Raw genomic sequence first — 24316 nt, 5'->3', positions numbered from 1 at the left:
AGGACACAGTTCAAGGCCCAAATATGTCTACCCCAACATTTGGTAAGGGAGGGTCTGTTGAAAGGTGGTCTGCTGGAAGGCTGGCCTTTTTTTGGATGCTAAGTGGTGACTGCAAGTTACGTATTGGTGGATGATGATGCTCACTTCTCTCTTCCCACCAACTATCCAAAAGCCATCTGAACGGACAGCCCCTTCTGTAAAGAGATGACCTAGATGTTGGATCTGCTCGTGGTGCTGTCTGATGAGTAAAGCTGTAATGTGATGTTGGTCAGGAATAATCAAAGGAGCCTTTTCGTTCATATCAAGGCTCAAATAGTGGAGACAGCCTTCGACACTCAGAGGCTGTGCACATCAATGAAGAGATCCAAATTTTTGAGAGGACTACTTTTAGGAACCTTCTCGCACTTTTGGATGCATTTGATCTCAACTGTAGATTTCCTCTTGTACTGCTTGAATGATGACGGCTGAGGCTTGATTGGTTTCCTCAACAGTGAATTCTACCTTGCAGAAATGCCAGCCCTTACAACAGCTGTTCCTCATCATGGTTGAGTTGAAAAAATAGGCTATGTGTACAAGGCAAATAATAGCACAGTTAGTGACTTCTAAGAAGAGAATGTGGCGAATCATTGGGACCCATGCTGCTTGGATGATGTTGTAATGCTTAAAGTGGACACTAGAGGCTGGATGTCTGGGTCTGAACTTGGATTAATGAGATGCCAGAGCCAAGTATCTCTAAGTTTTTGTGTCCACTCAGCCAGTTGGTGTCTTTTAAATGGCCTGCAGGGACAGAATGTGTTGCATAGTCTGCAGGGTTCTGATCTGTTGGCACATAGTGCCACTGGTCTGGATGAGAGGATCTTTGGATACGTAGTACCTGGTTACTGACATAGACATAAAAGTGCCTTGTTTCATTACCAATGTAACCCAGAACAACCTTGCTCTCCGAGTAGTAGGTTATAGCATCGAGCTGCAGGTCTAGTTCTGCTAAGATTAGATCTGCTAATACAACAGCAAGCACTGCTGCACAAAGTTCCAATCTCAGTATTGTGCGCTTCGGGTGGGGGGCCAGCTTGGACTTCTCCATAACAAACACAATGTAATTATTCCCAGCAGTGTCTGACTTTTAGATATGCCACCGCAGCAATAGATTTGGTTGACGTGTCAGAAAAGACACACAATTATCTTCTGACAGCTGCTGAAGGTGAAGTTTCAGAATATAGTCTGGCAATGGAAAGATTGGACAGCTCTGTCAAAGAAGCTCTCCATGACATCCAGGCTTCCTGCATTTCTTGAGGTAATGACGTGTCCCAGTCACCATTCTCAGCAGTGAGTTTTCTCAAAATAGCCTTGCCTTGGATCGAGACCGGTTCTACAAATCCAAGAGGATTGTAGAGGCTATTGATAGAGGATAATACACCCTGCCAAATGTAAGGTTTTATCTCATCAGAGACACTGAAGAGTAAACAGTCTGTTTGGAGGTTCCAATTGAGTCTAAGACAGCATTGCATTGGCAGCATGTCTGCATCGAGGTGCAGGTCTTTAAGGTCACTTGCTTAATCTCTGGACAGAAAGGCTTCCATGACCTCTGTTGTTTGCTGCGATCTTATGCAGCCTCAGGTTTGATTTAGAGAAAACATGGTACATATTTTTTAGCAAGTAGACAGCAGCTTCAATTGTAGCCAGGGACTTCAGACCATCGTCTACACCAAAGTCGTGCATCACAAAGTGATTAACGTCAGGGTTGACTTGGAACTCACTATACCTGAACAGACTGGTGTAGTCCACGCATAGCCACTGCAGGTGAGGGGCTATTACCAAAGACATGGACTCTCATGCGATAAACCACAATGTCTTTGGAGAGGTCATTTTCTTGAAACCAAAGAAAACGTAGGAAGTTCCTATCCTCTTCCCTTATCAAAAAACAATGGAACTATGTCTGCTATTAAGGCAACTGCTTCTTTTCTGAAGTGAATCAGTATACCAATCAGTGTGTTGTTCAGGTCAGGCCCAGTTAACAGCACACCGATGAGAGATACACCATTATATTTGGCACTAGATTTGAACACCACTCGGATTTTCTTAGGTTTCTTCAGATGGTACATGCCAAATGTTGGCAAGTACCATTGTTCTTCTTCCATAGAGGAGGGGATAACTTAGCGTGGCCATTTTTAAACATTTTGTCCATGAAGCTGAGGAAGTCGTCTCTCATTTCAGACTTGCTCTGAAAGATGTACCTGAGAGACATGAGACGTTTCAGTGCTTGGGGCCTGTTACGGGGAAGGCATTGATGTGGACACTTAAAGGGTAATGTTGCTACCCAACTGTTGTTTAAACCTTTCTTTAGTCCTTCATCAATTATTTTCATGCAAGATGTATCCTGAATCAAAGGAGGCATCTGGTTGTCATCTTCGGCCTGCTTAAAGACAGTGCATCCCAGGTGGTTAGCATCACATGTATATTTCTTCTCAGAATATGTCAGTGGGTGATTAGTAACTGGATGTCACTGTATTTTTCCCTAACATGGAACAAGTTAGGTCATGGCTCAAAGAAATTAGGGCATCCTAGCTCTCTGGTGTTCCTGTAGAAGATACTGATTGTTGGTGGTTTGTGGATGTTATTTAGACATATGTTGCATACAATGACCCACCCCAGATCCTGCTTCTGTGCATAGGGTAGGTATTGTGTTTTGGCTATTTTCCTATTTGTGGAATTTATGGACTCTGATAATGTCCCAGCATAAGAGAATTATAATTGGGGATTACGGGTTGATGTCTGGGATGAGGAGCGCCACTGACTTTAGGTGTTCATGATGAAGAGCCGCATCGGGGATTGGAATCTCGTCTCTGTTATTAGGAATGTTACTACATTCTATGAGACTGGGTAATAGAATGTGAATAGTTCCATCCAGAAATTCCACTTCATAGTCATTGGCTCTTCTTCCTGCTGATTCCTTCTCTCCAGTGCATGTTTTCTATGAGTAAGGAGCACATGAATTTGGGTCATCAAACACTTCAAAGAACTGTGAACGAACTAGTGACCGGTTGCTCTGTTTCTCCAGAATAGAATACAGTTTCATGGCTTTGACTCTGAGGCTAGCTGGATTTACCTTTAGAAGACATATCTTAGAGATATAGTGGGGAGGTCATGAAGCATACAAGGATAACAGAGGAGGTAGTGATGGCTGTGTTGAAAAAGATAAAGGTGGATAAATCTCCGGGACCGGACAAAATATTCCCAAGGACACTCAGGGAGGCTTGTGGACAGATAGTGGGGACATTAACAGAGATATTTAGGATGTCATTGGCCATGGGGGTAGTGCCAAAGGATTGGAGGGTGGCACATGTGGTTCTGCTGTTTAAGAAGGGGTCCAAATGCAAACCTGGGAATTATAGGCCCATGAGTTTCACGTCTGTGGTGGGCAAGTAGATGGAAAGTGTTCTGAGGGATGGTATTTACAAATATTTGGAGGTACAGGGATTGATAGGGAGTAATCAGCATGGTTTTGTCAGGGGTAGATCATGCTTGACAAACCTGATTGAGTTTTTCAAGGGGGTTACAAAAAAGGTTGATGAAGGGAAAGATGTGGATGTTGTCTATTTAGACTTTAGTAAAGCTTTTGACAAAGTTCCCCACAGGAGGTTAGGAAAAAAGATGGAGGCATTAGGAATAAATAAGGAGGTAGTGAAATGGATTCAGTAATGGTTGGATGGGAGGTGTCAGAGAGTAGTGGTAGAAAATTGTTTGTCCAATTGGAGCCCGGTGACTACAGGAGTTCCTCAGGGATCGGTCCTGGGTCCACTATTGTTTGTTATATATATTAACGATCTGGAAGTTGGGGTGGAGAATTGGATAAGCAAGTTTGTGGATGATACAAAGATTGGTGGTGTTGTGGACAGTGAGGAAGATTACCGTAGATTAAAAGGTGATTTAGGAAGGCTGGAGGTGTGGGCTGAGAAATCACTGATGGAATTTGATACAGATAAGTGTGAGGTGTTACATTTTGGAAAGGCAATCTAAATAGGTCATATGCATTAAATGGTAGACAATTGAGGAGTGCAGAGCAACAAAGGGATTTAGGAGTGATGGTAAATAGTACCCTCAAGGCTGATACTCAGGTAGATGGTGTGGTGAAGAAGGCGTTTGGAATGTTGTCCTTCATAAATCGGAATATTGAATTCAAGAGTAGGGAGGTTATGATGAAATTGTACAAGGCATTGGTGGGGCCAAATTTGGAGTACTGTGTACTGCTTTGGTCACCAAATTATAGGAAAGATATAAACAAAATAGAGAGAGTACAGAGAAGATTCACGAGAATGTTGACAGGATTTCAAGGTTTGAGTTACAGGGAAAGGTTGTGCAGACTAGGGCTTTTTTCTCTGGAGTGTAGAAGATTGAGGGGGGACTTGATGGAGGTGTTTAAGATTTTAAAAGGGACAGACAGAGTAAATATGGATAGGCTTTTTCAATTAAGAGTGGGGGAGATTCAAACTAGAGGGCATGGTTTAAGATTGAAGGGGGAAAATTATAAGGGGAACTTGAGGGGAAATTTCTTTACGCAGAGGGTGGTAGGGATGTGGAATGAGCTTCTGGCAGACGTGGTTGAGGAGGGATCATTGGTTAAATTTAAGGAAAGACTGGATAGTTACATGGAGAGGAGAGGACTGGAGGGGTATGGACCGGGTGCTGGTCAGTGGGACTAGGAGGGTGGGGATTTGTTACAGCATGGACTAGTAGGGCCGAACTGGCCTGTTCTGTGCTGTAAGTGGTTATATGGTTATATAGAGCAGGATAGGACTGTATGATCTCCACCACAGACCTTTGTGCATTTGGTAATGACGTAAGACTGAGGTAAAGTTCCCTTCTCCTCCCTACCATGCTCTGGAGCAGGGTCTGCCTCTTCTGTCCATGGTGCGGGTCTGGGGAGTAGCGCTGTGTGGTGTCTTTCACTTCTACATTCAGAACATTGAACTTTAATTTTAAAGTTCCTTGTGATATGTAACGACGGATAACAGCATTTAAAGCAGACCTTATTCTCTTTTCAGAACAACTTATGATCTTCAATGGGCTTTTCTCGGAATGCACGACATTTGCATGGAGGATATGGTTTTCTATGAATGGGACACAATTTATCGCAGTCATCAGATTCCATTGGGGACTCGCCAATATTAGAACTGGCTCTGGGAAATATCTCTGTTTTGTGTATAGTGACTTCCTGATGTTTGTTTTGGTTCCAAACTGTCTTCTCAGTCCTGGGAGCCATGTCTGTGAGAGAGATGAAGTAGAAGCTTGGATCATTCCAATGCTAGCCAGCTGGCTAACAATGTGTACAAAGTAGGCAAAGGGAGGATAGGGCACACACTTTTGCACCAACTGACGCCCACTTTTTCTGCAATGAAATGGGACCTTCTGAACTATTGGGTTGACTCCTCTTGCTGTGTCGAATAAAGAGAGGACAGGCAAGTCTCCTTCAGCCTTGGCTGAATGAAGTTCCATTAGTAGATTACTCAGCTTTGTTAGTTTAAAATAATCTTGGATAATCCTTTTTGGAAAGGTGTCAATTCATTTGAATAGAGCATCTTCTATTACTTCTGGTGAGCCATACGTTTGTTCAAGTCTATCCCATATCATTGCCAATGCTGCTTCTCGATGGTTGATGTGTATTGCTCCTATCTGCTCGACATGTTCTGCCGATTTTTTTCCCAAGCCACTTAAGCAGAAGATCCATCTTCTCACTTGGTGTCAGGTTTAAACTACTGGTTGTAGTCTGAAAAGAACTTTTCCAGGCTCTGTAGTTCTGGAGTTTGTCATTAAATTGAAGTAAGTCTGTAGCTACAAGCTCACAATGAGCAAGGTATCTTACGAAGTCATTCATGTTCAAGTTGTCATTATTAAAGTTTGGCAATATGGGATAGGGTAAGGAAGTAGGACAACCATTGTACGTTTGAGGTTTGAAATGCTGCGCTGGAATAGCATCGTCGTTCCTGAACCTAACATTAGGTGACTCATGAACACATTCATCTTTGCAGATGTGAGGCTACTGTGAAGTAAGATGGGGTGATTGCAAAGCAGTATTGGTTTGGTCTGGAAAATAGGGTTTGGCTTCAGGTTTGAGATGGGAAGATGAAATGCTGTGACTAGGGTTTGGCTCTGTTTTTGCTGGGACACCATCATCACATAGCTGGAGTTCCATCCCTCGAACTTTGGCTCGGCCAGTAACATATTGTTCAGTGCGTTGTGTGGCTTGCAAGGGAGTAGAATCTAAATTTAACTTGCCACTGTGTTTGTCACTATGTAAATCGACAGCATCTTCAAGTGCTTCTGCTTCAGCAATGGCTGCAGCTGTTTCTTAGAATTGAGCGTTTCCATAGATGCTTTCAACTTAGCTTTTTCTAACTTTAGGTTAATTTCCTCTTCAGCATAGGAAAGATGTGCTTTTGCTGTTTCTGCTCTCGCTCTCGCCTTGGCTGCAGCGGATCCATTTGATGATGCACTTGATCGTACTGAGGAACCTGAAACGCGGGAGCGTGTCTTCAATGAAGATGCTTCCTCCGCCATAGCACAATCTGGTGGTGCATCTCTGATAAGACACTGTTCTGATGGTCATCCACTGGCTGCGTGTGACGACATTGTTATTATTATCTTCCAGTTTACACTGCGTTATCTTACCCGTTACAAAGCCATGGTTTCACAGTGCTGCCCTCGGTAATATGTGCTGTGTATAACTTGGCAGTCAGATAAACACTTTCCTAACATCAAGACTCTGAAGACAGTTGACCGCTTGTCCACAGGTTTATTGACGTTGCAAGGAAACGTAAAACTAAAACATGCAAATAAAACAATCACACTCTGCTTGGTTTTAATATGTACAAATAAGCACAATGTAACTCAAACTTTAGCATGAATTAAGTCCCCTTGATATTTTACTGTTACAGGTTTCATGTATTTATTGTAACTTCCAAAGGCCTAGTAACAGTGTAGTTCTTAGCAACAGTAACTCAATAGATTTCTCACATCAAATTTCACAGATTGGAACATTTTCCCAAAAAATAATGATCTGTGATTGTAGATGGCAATATAAAACAAACAATACATCAACAGCATAATATATTTGCAGATGTCCCTGGATTAGTTCAGAAACAATGAAAATGACTGAGCCATGCTGGCTTACTTCCTGCTTACTGGCAACATAACTTCCTGTTACTGACATCTTGTGATTCTTAAAGTGACCACAACATAATACAGAAACACAGCAAATCACTTTAGAAAATGGAAACAAGTCTTCATACATATTAGCTTAGTCGTTACAAAACCATCTGTCTGCATTATAGAGACCTTGGAGTACTGTTACGGTGAGTAGTTATTATGTATCTATCCTTTATATTCATCATCTTTCTCCATACAACTATTTGATTGAAGTGGTTTCTTTTTAAATGTATTTGGCTGCAGTATGTAATGATTTTGATATATATGTACATTGTACTTGTCTACATATGTATATTGAGAGAAGGCAGGGAGAGGGGCTCAATGGGAGAATCGGTCAGCTTATGATGGAATGGCGGAGCATATTCAGTGGGCTGAATCACTTTCTTCTGGTCCAATATTTTGTGGCATCACACAAAACATTAAATGTATGTTAAAAGAAATATAATGGAGTGCTTGACTTAGATGAAGCTGCATAGCATTTAATTTTGGGATCCTGTTTAAGGATGAAGCCAGAAGGTTCAGTACCTTGATTCTTTCCTGGGATGAGGGGACTATTGCTCCAAGTTGAATATTCAAAATTATGGCACAGCAAACTCGTTCAATAATTATCTATGCACCAATACAAAGAGTTTTCTTCTCAATGTTATTACTCATCTTTTGCCTTGTTCTTGTAATATTCTTTATAGAATTGCATCAAATTCCATGTGATTACATTTTACCAACAGCATTATATTAACTCAATACAAAGTGAATTCTTGAAATTATACTTCTCATTCTTTAAGAGATAATCTTGAGGTTTTGCATCCCAAGGTTATTTACAAACCATGAAAGCAGATTGTCATTCAGAAATCCCTTAAAGCCCCTAGATTTATTGTCATCGCTGTTCCAGTAAAAAAAAGCGACATTTCATCCAAGTACAATTTTAATCATTCCAACAAATCTTCAGATGTTAAAGGCAGATTTCTTTCTCTGAAATTTGTGCTAATTTAGTTTTTGGATAGTTTCTATAATTACATCTGCATTGATTGTGTGTCATTGCTTTTCAAGCAGAGATTTGCAACTGGACAAATTGTAAGCAGAGCCCACTGATGTAGTTTCAATGCCAAAATCATTTTGCGTATTTCAAAATGTATCTTTACCGTGTGACTGAAAAGAAAAGAATATGCCAGGTTGCCCTTGAATGTGTGGGAAGGGAAAATGTGTGCACTCAGTGAGCTGTACATATTCGTACTAATCAGCTTCAATAGTGAAATCATAGTCAATTGGAGAAGGTCATTCAAACCCCCATGATAAACCAGCAGGACTTTAAAAAATCTTCAGTGTGGATCATGGTTGACTTTGGGCATTATATGGACACATTTGGATTAGTTTGCGATTATCTTTTAAATTTTCCCCAGTCATGTGTCATGACTTATTCTCAAATTTGTGAATCATACTTTTTCATGCACAAGCTATGCTGAGTACTGTTGATCATCTATCCCTTTTCAAAATGTTGGCAGATGTTTTGCATGAAGCAATTTTTCCACCTCTGATATTTGGCTCTTTGGTCTGTTGTTTGGTGGCTTATCCTTAATACCTTTCTTAAATAAAGATACAAAATTAAACACACTTCAGTCTCATGGTACTTCATCTGCAACTAGTGATAATTACAAAGATCTCTGTCAGGCCATGTGCAATTTTTTTTTCTCTCTACTTCCCACAACATCCCTTGGTCAGGCCCTGGGGATTAATCCAACTTTATGTGCTTGAAGTCAGCCACCATTTCCCATTTTGTAATTGAAGTTACATCACTATTCATTTTGTTTCAAGCTTTAGCTTCCATTACAGATGATAAATATTCATTTAATCAACTCTTGTGGTTCCAAACATAAATGACCATACATTAACATTTATTGGAACATCCAAACGAATGGTGAGGAAAGGTGTTGTTAGCATAATCTCAATTGTTCAATCCTCTGATCAAGTAACAATGTATACCTTGTTGGCTGAAAAGGTGCTAATTCATAACTTTGCTCTAAGAATTTTCTACTGTGCTTCAGATATAGTCACTGTGCCACATGCAGAGCACTACTGAGGAATCTCCAACTCGAATTCATTTTAAGTTCCAAAGTGTTACACTACCTTTTCTCCTCAATAAACAGTTAAGTGTGTCAATTATGTCCAGCTTTGTATAAGAACAACACTTCCCATTTTTTCTAATAAGTAGCACTTGTTTAGTCACCACCGCAGTAATCCACCAACTAGATACTTCAAATGAAATGCTCGTATTATGTTAATAAGTGTGAACCACTATTATGCTGCTATATATAATTTAAGAGTCCAAGATTTCTTTGCTGAGTACAAAGATATAAAAGAAATCCCTGAGAAACAAAACTTCCCTTCATCTCACTTCTCTAAACCACTAGCACATTTGCCAAAGCTAATCACAATGGCCAACAGTGAAAACATGCAGACGTTGAAAATTCTAGGCATAAAGAAAACTTAAGACAATACCAGAAACCCTTAATAGTTATAAGCTGTTGATGAATTCTCAGTTAAAAATGTTGCTTTATTAATCACATTGATTACATTTTATCATGATCTCTGCATATTATTTCATCAATTGAGTTTGTTTTAAAGTAAGTTTTTAATAAGTCATTAAACAGATAAGTGCAAGAAGTGAAATTCAAACAATTGTGTATGATTGAGGGGCAATTTCCCAACAGCATATAAAGAACCTTTTTCAACTTGTACAATAAAGATCCAAACTGTAATTATCACCATGGCAACATAGCATGCAGAAACAACAATCTTCCTGTAACAGAAGGTAAAGCAGCTTCAGTGTGCTCTCTTGCTCTTTAATGGTAAAAATTGCCTTAAAACTGCAATTTCATGTATTTTCCAACACAAAGTTAGTTCAATGAATCATATATGACATCATCAGACATGTTTTAGAAATTGAAAAAGACAGATTTTGTTCTTGAGAGACTTAATGGGATCTTTTATTTATAACATGCAGTGTGAGAAAAAAGGTACATCAACCCATTCATGAGGGATCTGTGAGAATCAAACATTTTATGAAGACACTTTTACCTGGGTTGGTGAATATTTCACATTTTTGAGTTACTGATATGATAATTCAGATTTTAATAAGGATTCTTACAGCTTCTCAACCCCTGAAGCATAATTCAGTCAATGTTACCATTGTGCATACAAGATTTTAACTACCTTTCTTTCTTTTGCATCTAGTCTACAGTGCATTATACTGTTCAAGTGTCTGATGAAATGTAAAAAGGCATTACACAGATCTGGGGCCTAAGTAGACAAAATGCCAGGGTTGAAATCATTTTGGATTGTTTCAAAGCATTTTGTATCCATGCTGAATTTTTAAGTAAGTATGCTCAGGCCATTAGTTCAATTCATTTAAAATGACTGGAAAAGGTTTTTCAGACACACTTCACACTACATTATTGCAGTACTTTCTATATATTTGAATAATTACAAAGTCATATCTTTCATATACAAACAGTTACAATAGTTAAAATGGGAAAATGCTATTCCCTTAGTTGTACAAATTTGTCCAGAGGTGGAATAAAATTCTTCCAACTCAATAGCTTTTCAAATATTAATAAGTTTTAGCACTCTCATTCAGGTTCTCAACAATTTAAGCCACTAACACAAAACAGTGCGATTTGCTTTGAGTTGAGAATATAGTGCAAAGCAACTATTTTCCACCTTTTTTGGCTATGGGACCCTTGGGACTCTGCTCAAAGTTTATGGCCCCACCTCACTTCCTTGTGAAGCAGTCAGTTTCTTCTGTAACTACATTAAAAAAAATTATGTTACCTGAAAACAAAAAAAACAAGGCTTTTACTTAAATGTGCTGTTGCACCTGGGGGAGTGGGGGGAGGGGGAGGATTTGGGGAGAAATGCATAGAGACCCTGTTGAGAATGGCTGATGTAAGGAAGCAACCAGAATTGCTGGACTAATGCTGAACTTCACAAAGGAGCAATGAATCCACCTCCCAAAACCAATCCATTTTAAAAATCATTTATTTAAAATTTTTGACCATACTTGCCAAATGAATTCTACTGATCAACCTGCTTACATTATCAACCGATTGTCTCTTTTTCACAAAGTCTGTTTGGTCCATATTAATCAATTTTGGCAAAATATTTGCCAAGAATTTGGCAATGATCTTATAATCTGAAATTAATAATTTAATAGGTCTATAAGATAATAGTTTCAACAGATCTCTATTTTTTTGGTATCACAGTGATAATTTTCATTGAACATTTTCCCAAGAGAATATGTGTTTCAGATGCCTGATCTAACACCTCCATAAATAGAGGAATCAACAAATCTTTACATTCTTTATAAAATTCAGGAGGGAAACCATCTCCTCCTGGAGATTTATTGCTTTGCAATGAACTCAGTGCTTTCCTGACCTCTTTCTGAGTAAAGGGATAATTATGTTTTATCTGATTTTCCAAATCTAAGCTTGGAAGTCTTATTTATGATTAAAGTTCTGCTATTTTATTAACATTTCTGAGATTCTGATTGATATAATTTGGATTAAAATTGTCTAAAAGCTTCATTAATTTCTTGAGGTTTTAACTAGTCACATTTTTTAAATCACATTTATCACTCTTTAAACCTGCTTTCAACTGCCAGGAAAGTCCTTTATGAGCTCTTTCACCCAATTAGTTCTTGTTATCATTTTTTCCATTCTATATGTTTGTAATGTATTATGTTCAAGTTTTTCTTATTAATAAGTAATCTATGCTTTTCTTCAGACCAACTCATTTGGAGGCCATTTTTCTAAATTAGCTATATCTTTTTTTTTCAAAATTTTATACATCTCTTGCATATTCCTTTTTAATTTTAAAAGTTTAACTTTTATTTTGACCTCTTAAGTATTCTTTCAAGGCAACCCATATTGTTGGGTATAAGTCAACCCTCTGCTGGACATCATGATGCCCATGTCATGATGCCCACATCATGATGCCCATGTCATGATGCCCACATCATGGTGTCACCCTTCCATGTATAACCCTGTGTGTCAGTAGCCATGTTAGTCCAATAGAAGTTTTCTTCTTTGGCTTGGCTTCGCGGACCAAGATTTCTTCTTTGGCTTGGCTTCGCGGACGAAGATTTATGGAGGGGGTAAATGTCCACGTCAGCTGCAGGCTTGTTTGTGGCTGACAAGTCCAATGCGGTACAGGCAGACACAGTTGCAGCGGTTGCAGGGGAAAATTGGTTGGTTGGGGTTGGGTGTTGGGTTTTTCTTCCTTTGTCTTTTGTCAGTGAGGTGGGCTCTGTGGTCTTCTTCAAAGGAGGTTGCTGCCTGCCGAACTGTGAGGCGCCAAGATGCACGGTTTGAGGTGATATCAGCCCACTGGCGGTGGTCAATGTGGCAGGCACCAAGAGATTTCTTTAGGCAGTCCTTGTACCTCTTCTTTGGTGCACCTCTGTCACGGTGGCCAGTGGAGAGCTCGCCATATAACACGATCTTGGGAAGGCGATGATCCTCCATTCTGGAGATGTGACCCACCCAGCGCAGCTGGATCTTCAGCAGCGTGGACTCGATGCTGTCGGCCTCTGTCATCTCGTACTTCGACGTTAGGGATGAAGGCGCTCCAATGAATGTTGAGGATGGAGCAGACACAACGCTGGTGGAAGCGTTCTAGGAGCCGTAGGTGATGGCGGTAGAGGACCCATGATTTGGAGCCGAACAGCCAAACAGGAGTGACAACGGCTCTGTATACGCTTATCTTTGTGAGGTTTTTCAGTTGGTTGTTTTTCCAGACTCTTTTGTGTAGTCTTCCAAAGGCGCTATTTGCCTTGGCGAGTCTGTTGTCTATCTCGTTGTCGATCCTTGCATCTGATGAAATGGTGCAGCCGAGATAGGTAAACTGGTTGACCGTTTTGAGTTTTGTGTGCCCGATGGAGATGTGGGGGGGCTGGTAGTCATGGTGGGGAGCTGGCTGATGGAGGACCTCAGTTTTCTTCAGGCTGACTTCCAGGCCAAACATTTTGGCAGTTTCCGCAAAACAGGACGTCAAGCGCTGAAGAGCTGGCTCTGAATGGGCAACTAAAGCGGCATCATCTGCAAAGAGTAGTTCATGGACAAGTTTCTCTTGTGTCTTGGTGTGAGCTTGCAGGCGCCTCAGATTGAAGAGACTGCCATCCGTGCAGTACCGGATGTAAACAGCGTCTTCATTGTTGAGGTCTTTCATGGCTTGGTTCAGCATCATGCTGAAGAAGATTGAAAAGAGGGTTGGTGCGAGAACACAGCCTTGCTTCACGCCATTGTTAATGGAGAAGGGTTCAGAGAGCTCATTGCTGTATCTGACCCGACCTTGTTGGTTTTCGTGCAGTTGGATAACCATGTTGAGGAACTTTGGGCGAAGATTTATGGAGAGGGTAAATGTCCACATCAGCTGCAGGCCTGTTTGTGGCTGACAAGTCCGATGCGGGACAGGCAGACACGGTTGCAGCGGTTGCAGGGGAAAATTGGTTGGTTGGGGTTGGGTGTTGGGTTTTTCCTCCTTTGTCTTTTGTCAGTGAGGTGGGCTCTGTGGTCTTCTTCAAAGGAGGTTACTGCCTGCCGAACTGTGAGGTGCCAAGATGCACGGTTTGAGGCGATATCAGCCCACTGGCGGTGGTCAATGTGACAGGCACCAAGAGATATCTTTAGGCAGTCCTTGTACCTCTTCTTTGGTGCACCTCTGACATGATGGCCAGTGGATGAGAAAGCATCACATCTCTGAGTCTTAATTGTGTGGGTGCATACACAACAGTGGAAATGAGGAACAAAATGAACCCTACACATATTCCATGCACCAACTGTGAGAAAGAAAACAAAAGAAGAATTTTAGAAAATGACTATCTAACAACCCCAACAAACTTCCACCAAAAGATCAAGGTGAAAGTGCACCAAGATGGCAGAGGAAAAGTTCAGGGAAATTCAATGAAGCAAAAAAAAGTTGGGGTAACTACATAGAATGATTTAACTGCTACTGTGTATCCCACAATATTGTGGAAGGTCACGAAAACCGCAAATGTGCCCTCTTCCTCAGTATAATGGGTAGCAAAACATTCAACCTCCTTAAGACCTTGATGTACCCGGAGGATCCAGGGATGAAGACATTCAATGAATTATGCACAGCTCTAAGGAACCATTTAAGCCCCAAACCATCAGTTATCACAGAAAGGAAATTATTCTATAAAAGGACACCAGGATCAGGATAAACAGTAAGTGAATTCTTGGCATCATTATGCAAACTGGTGGAGCACTGTCATTTCGAGCAGTTTCTAAAATCAGGCACTGCGAGACAGATTAGTGATGGGACTGGGAAACCGCCAAGCAAGGCAAAATTTATTAGCAATGGATGAAGACGTTACATTAACAGATTGCATACAGGGCTGCCTGCAGCTCTGAAATAGCAGATAAAAACTTGGATGTGGATCAACCAGACCTACTGGTTAGGAAGACTTCCCACCAACAATGCTTCCATTGTGAGAAATACAAACACTGACCAGAAAGTGGTTTCTTCAAGAATTTAAAATACAACCATTGCAAAACAGAAGGACATATCAAAGTTACATGTCCACTTCTAAAGTCCAGGTGGCCTGCAAATAAATAGCAGCTAAAGTCAAAATAATTGCAGAGAGAGAGAGAGAGGCAACCTAGCAACGATGATGATAACAGCCCAATAGCTGACCTTCAAGCTCCTGAAATTTCAACTCCTGAGATATTACACATCTGAGGAATAAATGGAGGAAACACAGCAATCTTTATGCAGCTAAAAATAAATGGACACCTCCAAAGATGGAGTTAGTCACAGGGGCAGAGGTGTCGCTAATGCCGTTACATGTAAAGGAATGCTTGCTACCACACCACCTGGTTAAAAACAACTGAAATATCTCTAAGATCTGTTACAGGAGACAGAATCAAAGTGTTTGGAAAATGTACAATCCAAGTACCATACAAACAACAGCAACCAACAACATTCTCTCTCTACGTCATAGATACCCAGGGACCAGCACACTTCGGAAGAAACTGGCTACAACACATTCCCCTAGACTGGCTGAAAATCGGTTCAATACTAAATGTAAAGCACGCAGATACCTCCCAGCCAGAACTCGACCAAATCCTCAACAACCACCTACTGGTTTTCCAACAAGAATTGGAGAAAGTCAAAGGTGTTCAAGCCAATCTGCGATTAAAAGATAATGCAGAACCAAAATTCTTCAAAGACAGAACAGTCCCATTTGCTATGAAAGGGAAAATTGAGGCTGAATTAAACAGACTAAAACATGAAGGCATATTAGAACCAATACAATACAGCGATTGTGCAGCGCCCATCATACCCGTATGAAAAGCAAACGGTGAAATTTGCATGTGCAGCGATGACAAAATCAGCATTAATCCATCACTCAAAATACATGAACACCTCATACCCAAGGCAGAAGAATTGTTCCAAGCATGAAATGGAGAGTAAATATTCACAAAACTAGATTTGTCACAAACCTATCAACAAATAGGATTGGACAAAAAATATCAAGGGAATATGTGATAATTAATACTATTCATCTATACATACATGACTTATGGAATATCTGCAGCACCTGCAATTTTTCAAGCAACAATGGACAAATGACTACATGGACTCTCAGTTGGGTGAAACAACAGTGAACACTTACAAAACCTTGAAAAAGTTTGAACCAGACTACCACAAGCTAATATACAATTACAAAAGGACAAATGTGTCTCATGTGCCCCTCAATAACATATCTTTGGTTTACAATCGACAATGAAGGAGTGCAAATTAATCCAGCAGGAACAGAAGCCGTTCGCAAGGCCCCAAACTCAACCAACAAATCGGAATTACAGTCCTTCCTAGGACTTGTTAATCACTACAGAAAACATATCCCTAATACACTACGCAGGCCACTGAACAAATTACTCAAGAAAGATCAAACATGGTGGATCAACTAAAGGAAATACTAATGTCAACAAATAAGGTGCTGATCCACTACGACACTAGTAAAGAAGTTACACTAGCCGTGGATGCTTCCCTAGGAGCGGTACTATCTCAAATCACAGAGAAAGGTGAGCAACCAGTAGTGTTTGCTTCACGAACATTAACCACCAGCAAACACAATTATGCTCATCTAGAAAAAGAAGGATTGGCAATAATTTTTGGTGTAAAACAATTCCGCCAATATCTTTATGGAAAAAAATTCACCCTGATCACAGACAACAAGCCTCTTAGTTTAATCCTGGGGCCACACAAAGGTATACCAGTATTAGCTGTGGCCAGAGTTCAAAGATGGGCCACACTACTAGCGGCGTATAACTATGAAATAAAACATAAACCAGGAATACTTAACAGCCATGCAGATGCCTTATCATGCATGCCGCTACCCGAGACAGAACAATGAGAAGAAATTATTAAATGAACAGCAGAGGCAGCCGCGTCAACCAAGAACAGCTTCAACAACTGCCCGTTACAGCCTAGATGATCGCAAAGGAAACCTGAAAAGAGGCAACATTAAGCAAGATCCTATACTTCACCCTTAATGGGTGGCCCGAATCTGATGTCATTCCAGAAGATCTAAAACCTTACCACACACGCCGCCATGAACTATCAGTCGAAAAAGGATGTTTACTATGGGGTACCCGTACAATTATTCCTGCCAAATGGCAAACTTCCATGTTATCAGGACTACACCACAACCATCCAGAAATGGTACAAATGAAGGCACTGGCCTGGATGCATGTCTGGTGGCCCTCCTTAGACAGAGACATTGAAACAACAGTAAGAGAATGCAAAGTATGTTAGTCAATGCAGTCAAAAATGCTGCAAGCCGAAGCTAACCCATGGAAATGACCATCCAAACCCTGGCATCAGATTCATGTAGACATCACTGGACCACTCATGGGTGAGACTTTCCTAATACCGGTGGACACACACTCCAAATGGCCAGTAGTTTCACAGCTTAAAAACACCAAAGCAGATTCCACGATTGAATCTCTACCATGAAACTTCTAAATGCCTCTTAGACCAACCGGTCTCCTTGCAGCCCGTGCGTCACAGAGATAGGCCACCAAAAGCGGTGAACCGTGCTTCGATCGTCGTTTCTTGGAGGTCGTGTAGCAGTCCGCTAACTGGGGACATGACCCGGTACACAAAATGGCTGATGAACGTAGCGACCGTGCAGGCTCCACAGAGGCCAATGACCTTTGTCCCAGATGACAACCCGCATGACAGGAAACAGCAAGCAACAGCGGGACCACCACCCAGTCAGAGATTAGCGTTGTCATGACGTTACTCCTGACATCAGCAGCGAGGAGTGGATATAAGCAGAGCTGCCAGTGCAATAAATCAGTCTTCGACTTCAATTCTTCGTGTGTGTGTGTGTGTGTGTGTGTGTGTGTGTGTGTGTGTGTGTGTGTGTGTGTGTGTGTGTGTGTGTGTGTCTTCTTTCCACATTCCGTGGTAGCGCGCATACTACAATATTCAATTTTAACTTTAATTTGGGTTTAACCCCTCTAATATCACCCAGTAAAGATAACATTTGATCCTGTGGTAGTTTGACCCCATTATTTGATCTAATAAATTACCTATTTCCAACCAAAAAGATTTAATCTTAGGACACTGAAAGTAGAATACAAAAAAGTACCAAATTCCTGTTGACTGAGAAAGTCTGATTCAATTTATTTAGCTTTTGTGGTGTCAAATATAACTGATGAATAAAATAATATTGTACCAACCTATAACTCACATTTATTGTGCTTCACATACTTTCTCTACACAACTCAATCCAATTGCACTCATCCACTTGCTTATTCAAATCTACTTACCATCTTTGTCTTACCCCTACTTTCTGAACATTTTTTGTAACAACCTATACATTACTGAAATAAATTTCTTTATATCACCATTATACAACAATGACTTCACTTGTGTCCCTGTTGCCAATAACAGATCTTGACCAAAATTTTCATGTAAGAATTTCATAACCTGATAATAACAAAATCTGGTCCACTCAGGTACCTTAAACGTTTCCTTTATTCTGCTAAATGTAATAAATTTCCCCACTTCAGAACAATCCCCAGTCTTCTTAATACCATGACATTGCCAGATCTTTAGAAATTGATTTCTTACAGAAAATGAAATAAGCCTATTTTGAAATAAGGGTGTTCTTCTTGACATCAAACCTCCTCCTCCAATAGCTTTATCAATCTTATTGCAAACCTCAAATGAATGTTTCAATATAAAAGTTTCTCTATTCACTGTTAACAATTTTGAATTCCATTTATAAAGAAAAGCTTGTGGGTTTGTTTCCCCTGCTTTACTAAATTCCATACTTACCAAACTGGTATTTTATTCACGTCATACATTACATTAATAAAATACAATTGTGCTGCTTTATAATAATTCATAAAATTGGGGCACTGCAAACCTCCCAAATCAAATTTCCACATTATTTTTTCCAAATAAACCCTTAAAGCCTTCCCTTGTTGTTTGTTGTTGCTTAAACACTGTTACAAGTGATTTTCTGTTGCGAATGGGCTATTTTATTTTAAATTACCAGTTATCTAAAAATATTATTTATCTGAAATAGTCCCAGTCCTGACCATTTTGGATATTCAGAGTTGTACAGTACAATAATCTTCCAAGTCAAAATTAGTTTTGAAATCATTCTTATCAAACCAAGTGTACTGACATATGATTGCACAAGTACAACTCGACAAAAGTTTTCTCTGGTCGTTGGTGTTAAACATGCAGACACACAATCAGATATGATACACACATAAACAGACAATACATATGTCAGTCAAGTATTCATATAAATAAATATTATTTCATAAATATGAGTGTTTTGGATGGTTAGTGTGAGCAGTTGCCTTGGTCATTCAGCAGACTCACTGTGCATGGGAAGAAGCTCAGTCTGATGGTTTTGGATCTGATGATCCTGTATCTCTGTCCCAATGGGAGCAGCTGAAAGATGCTGTGATTTTGTGTGCCCTTTTCAGACAATGATCCTTGTAGATCATGTCATTGGGTGGAAGGAAGACTCCAGTAATCCTCTCTATTGTTCTTATAATCCTGTGGATGGAGCTCTGATCTATTTCTCTGCAGCAACCATTCCACACTGTGATGCAGTTGGCCAGGACACTCTCGATAGAGCTCCTGTAAAAGGTTGGCATAATGCTGGCCAGTAGCCTTGTCCAGTTCAGTCTTCCCAGGAAGCACAATCACTGTTGTGCCTTCCTGACAAGTGAGGAGATGCTCTGTCAATGAGAGGTCACTAGTTAAGTGAACTCCAAGGCACTTGCTGCTCTCCACTCCACTACCTCATCTCTCCTTTTTGTCTACCCTTCCAGAATCTCAAATATCCTGAAACATTTTATTCCCAGTGTTGGCCATCCTCCAACCATATTCTTTGTACATATTCTGCAGGAGGATTGGCTTTGGTCTGCTATTTAATGTTGGACTTGAGTTATTGCCAATGCACCCAAATTACAAATCTTCCTCTTAACTTTATCAACAGCACTCGAAAATGAATGTAATCAAAAATGAAAAGAGGCAAAATTGCATTTTTCATCCAGCTCAAAATAGAATATCAGTATACACACCAAATAAACAAAATCAGACACTGCATTTTCTCTGTAAAATAGTTTCATATCTTTACATGTTTATCGACAAATAATGGTGCAGGGATTACAGTTTACAATTAAATACAGCAATAGCTGAAGTGATTCACTAAAGTTTTAAATGAAAGCATATTAATATTGAAAGCATAAAGACATCATATGACTTTTAGCTTTAACTGTTTTCATGATGTTTCACAGCTTCATTTTCAAATTTTTAATTTATTTTTGATGTTTTAAATTTAGACATACAATAGGTCCTTCCAGTCCACGAGCCTGCACCACCCAAATATTCCAATTAAGCTACACCTCGTACATTTTGGAGGGTGGGAAGAAACCAAGGCACCTGGAGGAAACCCATGCAGATACTAGGAGAAAGTACAGACTCCTTACAGACAGCGCCATATTCAAACCCAGGTAGCTGGCACTGTAATAGATAGGTGTTGTGCTAACCACTACTTTAACCTTGCCGCCCACTAGTACAAGTTGTAATTCTTATTATTACTAGTTGCTTTGGAATGAGATCCAAATATGATTAGATGTAGTTGGTAGTTCTTTAGAAAGTTTGGGAATTGTAGGATAGCAATGGAATTAATAAAGAGTTTCAGCACTCATTTGTTTTAAACTAGCTAGGTCCTGAAAAAAATGATGAATCACTCTGTTCTTAACGGTAACTGGTAGAAAGAACAGGGAGTTTTAGAATTAACAATGTCACAATAAATAAAATCTAGCCTTCAAGTTCAAATACATAACACACTGGTCAGGGCACAATGGTAACTGATTAATCTCGAGGGAGATGCACATTAAGAAATGTTTGCGAACCTTCAAATTAAAACATTGTTGTGCTGTATCCACACTGCCCTTGCCCAACTTAACTTCCAATTCATTGATATCCTAACATAAGTATTCTCATATTACTGTTAAAAAGTACAATCTACCTCACACTTACAAACATTTGAAGAGTAAATTCTCGACTTCCACCAGCTTCATGAAAAAGTACTTTAAAATAACTCAATTAGATTACTTGAAGCAGAATTCAAAATGCTGATCAGTCAATATCTGTAAAGGTGATAAGCATCTACACTGAAATGTTGCATTTAGAATTTTCCATTTATTGATAACTAATTTGTTCTGTTATTTCTTCATTTATTATTATTTCAGTTTATCAGCAGCGGAATCTACCAAAAAATTATTTGATTGCTAAGAAACAGACCACTTATGGTTGTCCTGTCAATAATTTCATTTCATCTGATGCAAGGATCGACAACAGACTCGCCAAGGCAAATAGTGCCTTTGGAAGACTACACAAAAGAGTCTGGAAAAACAACCACCTGAAGAAACACACAAACATCAGCGTGTACAGAGCCGTTATCATACCCACACTCCTGTTCGGCTCCGAATCATGGGTCCTCTACCGGCATCACCTACGGCTCCTAGAACGCTTCCATCAGCACTGTCTCCGCTCCATCCTCAACATTCATTGGAGTGACAACATCGAAGTACTCGAGCTGGCAGAGTCCTCAAGCATCGAATCCACGCTGCTGAAGACCCAACTGCGCTGGGTGGATCACGTCTCCAGAATGGAGGACCATCGCCTTCCCAAGATCGTGTTATATGGTGAACTCTCCACTGGCCACCGAGAAAGAGGTGCACCAAGGAAGAGGTACAAGGACTGCTTAAAGAAATCTCTTGGTGCTTGCCACATTGAACACCACCAGTGGGCTGATATTGCCTCCAACCGTGCATCTTGCGCCTCACAGTTCGGCGGGCAGCAACCTCCTTTGAAGAAGACCGCAGAACCCACCTCACTGACAAAAGACAAAGGAAGAAAAACCCAACACCCAACCCGAACCAACCAATTTTCCCTTGCAACCGTGCCTGCCTGTCCCGCATCGGACTTGTCAGTCACCAACGAGCCTGCAGCAGACGTGGACATACCCCTCCATAAATCTTCGTCCTCAAAGCCAAGCCAAAGAAAGAAAGAAAGAAGAAAGAATTATGGCAAAAAAACCCAAAATACTGTATTATCAAAAAGGCATGTAGTGAATTGATTGCAATTGTGCCGACTTCATGGAAAGACCTTCACAGAATTAAATGGGCAACCACTGATGACCTTTTAATGAAGTTACAGCAAAACTACTTGGAAAAAAAACTATGTACTTGTAATTACAACCATAGGATTGCCTCATGAAAATACCAATCCAACGCAGCTGTTCAATTAACTTTAACTTGTAGACACATTAACTTACACAGCAATAATTGATCTTTAGATGTATCATTGGTGCAGTGGTGATTAAAGTAACTGATTAGAAAGCATAAGGCAAAAGGAGAGGACATTTTTGGTCAGGAACAGTTCCACATGATTGACATAAAAAAAACTTTAACATCTAAACATTCTGTTTAGCTCAATTATAAATCTCAACGAATTGTAATGTTTCTGTTTCATTTTCATTGGTAATGCACTTCCAACTTGGAAATTCCTTTGCTTGGCCACTTTGTTCAGGAAATTTTTGGAACAGGTTAATCAAGAAAATGTGGTGAGCTACATTATATATAGTTACAGAAAGATACCTCATCAAGGTAGCGTTACTCAACCAATGACTGAAAAATGTGAACATTGCCCAATGCTAAATACCTCTTGACTGTTTATCAATTTAGTACACTTTTGATTAATTGATAAGTATTTTTAGGTTATTACCACTCAATGGATGTGATTGCTCTATAATCACATTATCCGTGCACAGTGGTCTATTTAAGGAAGTGTAGGTCTCTCTGTTTCAGTCAAGAAAGAAATATTAACAATGAAAAATTAATTACTGTATTAACAATTGACATATTAGCAATTATATCTTTCAAGCAATGTGTCCCTCCAATTCACAATGATATCAGCTCTGCACAATCAATGAAGAACTGTTACAATTGCTGTGATTCAACCATTTCCAAGCAATTACTTGTGGGTTCAATTGAGGGTGATAAGTGCGGTAAACCTTTGAATTAATTAATCATTTAGCCAATAACTAAGCGTCTCTATTTGCTGTGAATGGGCAATAGAAATGATCATTTAATTTATTTTTGATTTGTTTTTCTGTTATTGGTTTTCTCATTTTAAATTGTTTTTCTCTGTCCTGTTTTGACTCCTCGTGATATATAGTTTGCTGTGTGAAAGGTTGGAAATTGATACTGATCTACTACCATGTTTAAGCAACCATTTAGCAAAGCTTTATTACAACTCAATATCCTGCATGCCAGGTAATGGTGTGCTAAAAACATGTCATTTAAATGTAATAAATGAGGCTGATGCAGATATCAACTGGTGTTCCACCAGGTACCAGAATATTAGCAATAATTGAAGGGTGGGGGTAGCAAAAATTCTATTTAAATGCATTGTAATTGGAACTTCTTGCAATGTTCTAATTGATGATTTTAGGATGTTCAGATTTGCTTTATTAATATTTCCTTTCTCCTTTTACAAATTCTTCACATGATGAGCTGAATAAAAGGCAATTAAAAACATTTGAACGTTCAGAATGGTATTTCTGCTACTTGCACCTATCAGACATTTAAGAACTACTGCCCTTCCTGTTCATAGTTTCATAAATTGTGAAATACTGATATGCTGTTTCCTAGCCTGGAAGGACCTGGTACTGATAATCTTATTGTTACTCCAACCTTCACAGATACAGGCACCAAATCACTTACAGAACAACATACACATTTTAAAATTAAATTACACTTTTTTTTTCACTACAGTAAAGCATGTTTAAGTTTAAAACTTACCCATATCCCTCAATCATAAAAGTAGAAAAAATCCAGACTGACATGGTATTTTGCAAGGTTATACTCAGAAAATCTGGGTATAAGAGCAACAATTATTGTTGGAACTTTAACCAGTTCCATGAACGTTCCAATGCTTTGCCACACAAGATCCGAATTCAAAGCGCACACTCCTCAGCGCAACCACATGCATTTTGGCTGCCTTGGAGGCTACAGGGAAAAGGGGGGAAGAAAAGAAAACCATGATAATGAAACAGAAAATGCTGGAAGCAGTTGTCTAAGGCTTATAAATACAAGTCAACATGATGAGAATGTAAGGTTTAAAATGTTGACTGGGAAAGAGGAAACTAACTGTATTCTATTCTTTTGTTTTTAATTCAACAAGGCTCGGGCGGATAACAAACTCCCTATTTGGCAAAACAGTAAAAGACTACAGAATTAACCATTGGGAAATGGACATGACTCTGGTCAATGAATCTCAAGAGAATTTTAAGAAACACTCACTTCTATAGTGAAAGTTTGTCAAATGTTCTGGAAAAATGAAATTTTGTTTGTATTAAATATGTAATTTATAAGGCATGAGGTAGACTCTCCTCAGGTGAGACTTGAGACTTGGGGCTTGTGGCAATGCTTCTTACTGCAATGGAGTTTGCATGCTTTGTAAAGTGATGAAAGGATTGTTTTTGCAGCTG

General features: G+C 39.7%; 1 protein-coding gene across 1 annotated transcript; it reads left to right on the top strand.

Annotated features, from left to right (window-relative positions):
• Positions 1–6596: 6596 nt before the first annotated feature.
• LOC138760227 (uncharacterized) lies at positions 6597–23356 on the top strand. Its single transcript, XM_069930562.1, has 3 exons — positions 6597–6702; positions 10478–10573; positions 21012–23356. The coding sequence occupies exons 1-3, from the start codon at positions 6597–6599 to the stop codon at positions 21899–21901; spliced, it is 1092 nt and encodes a 363-aa protein (XP_069786663.1). The 3' UTR covers positions 21902–23356.
• The last annotated feature ends 960 nt before the right edge of the window (positions 23357–24316 follow it).

This window comes from Narcine bancroftii, chromosome 4 (assembly GCF_036971445.1).
Source record: "Narcine bancroftii isolate sNarBan1 chromosome 4, sNarBan1.hap1, whole genome shotgun sequence".
Lineage (NCBI taxonomy): Eukaryota > Metazoa > Chordata > Chondrichthyes > Torpediniformes > Narcinidae > Narcine > Narcine bancroftii.
The sequence above is the reverse complement of the archived record's forward strand: the minus strand, read 5'-3'. Positions and strand labels throughout refer to the sequence as shown.

Bases quoted from the DNA above. Each gene is read 5' to 3' on its own strand.
- LOC138760227 (XM_069930562.1), top strand. From the start codon at position 6,597: ATGGTCATCCACTGGCTGCGTGTGACGACATTGTTATTATTATCTTCC. The intron at 6,703-10,477 runs GTAATATGTGCT...AAATGTAAAAAG, and splicing joins GTTTCACAGTGCTGCCCTCG to GCATTACACAGATCTGGGGC. The intron at 10,574-21,011 runs GTAAGTATGCTC...TTATTATTTCAG, and splicing joins TATCCATGCTGAATTTTTAA to TTTATCAGCAGCGGAATCTA.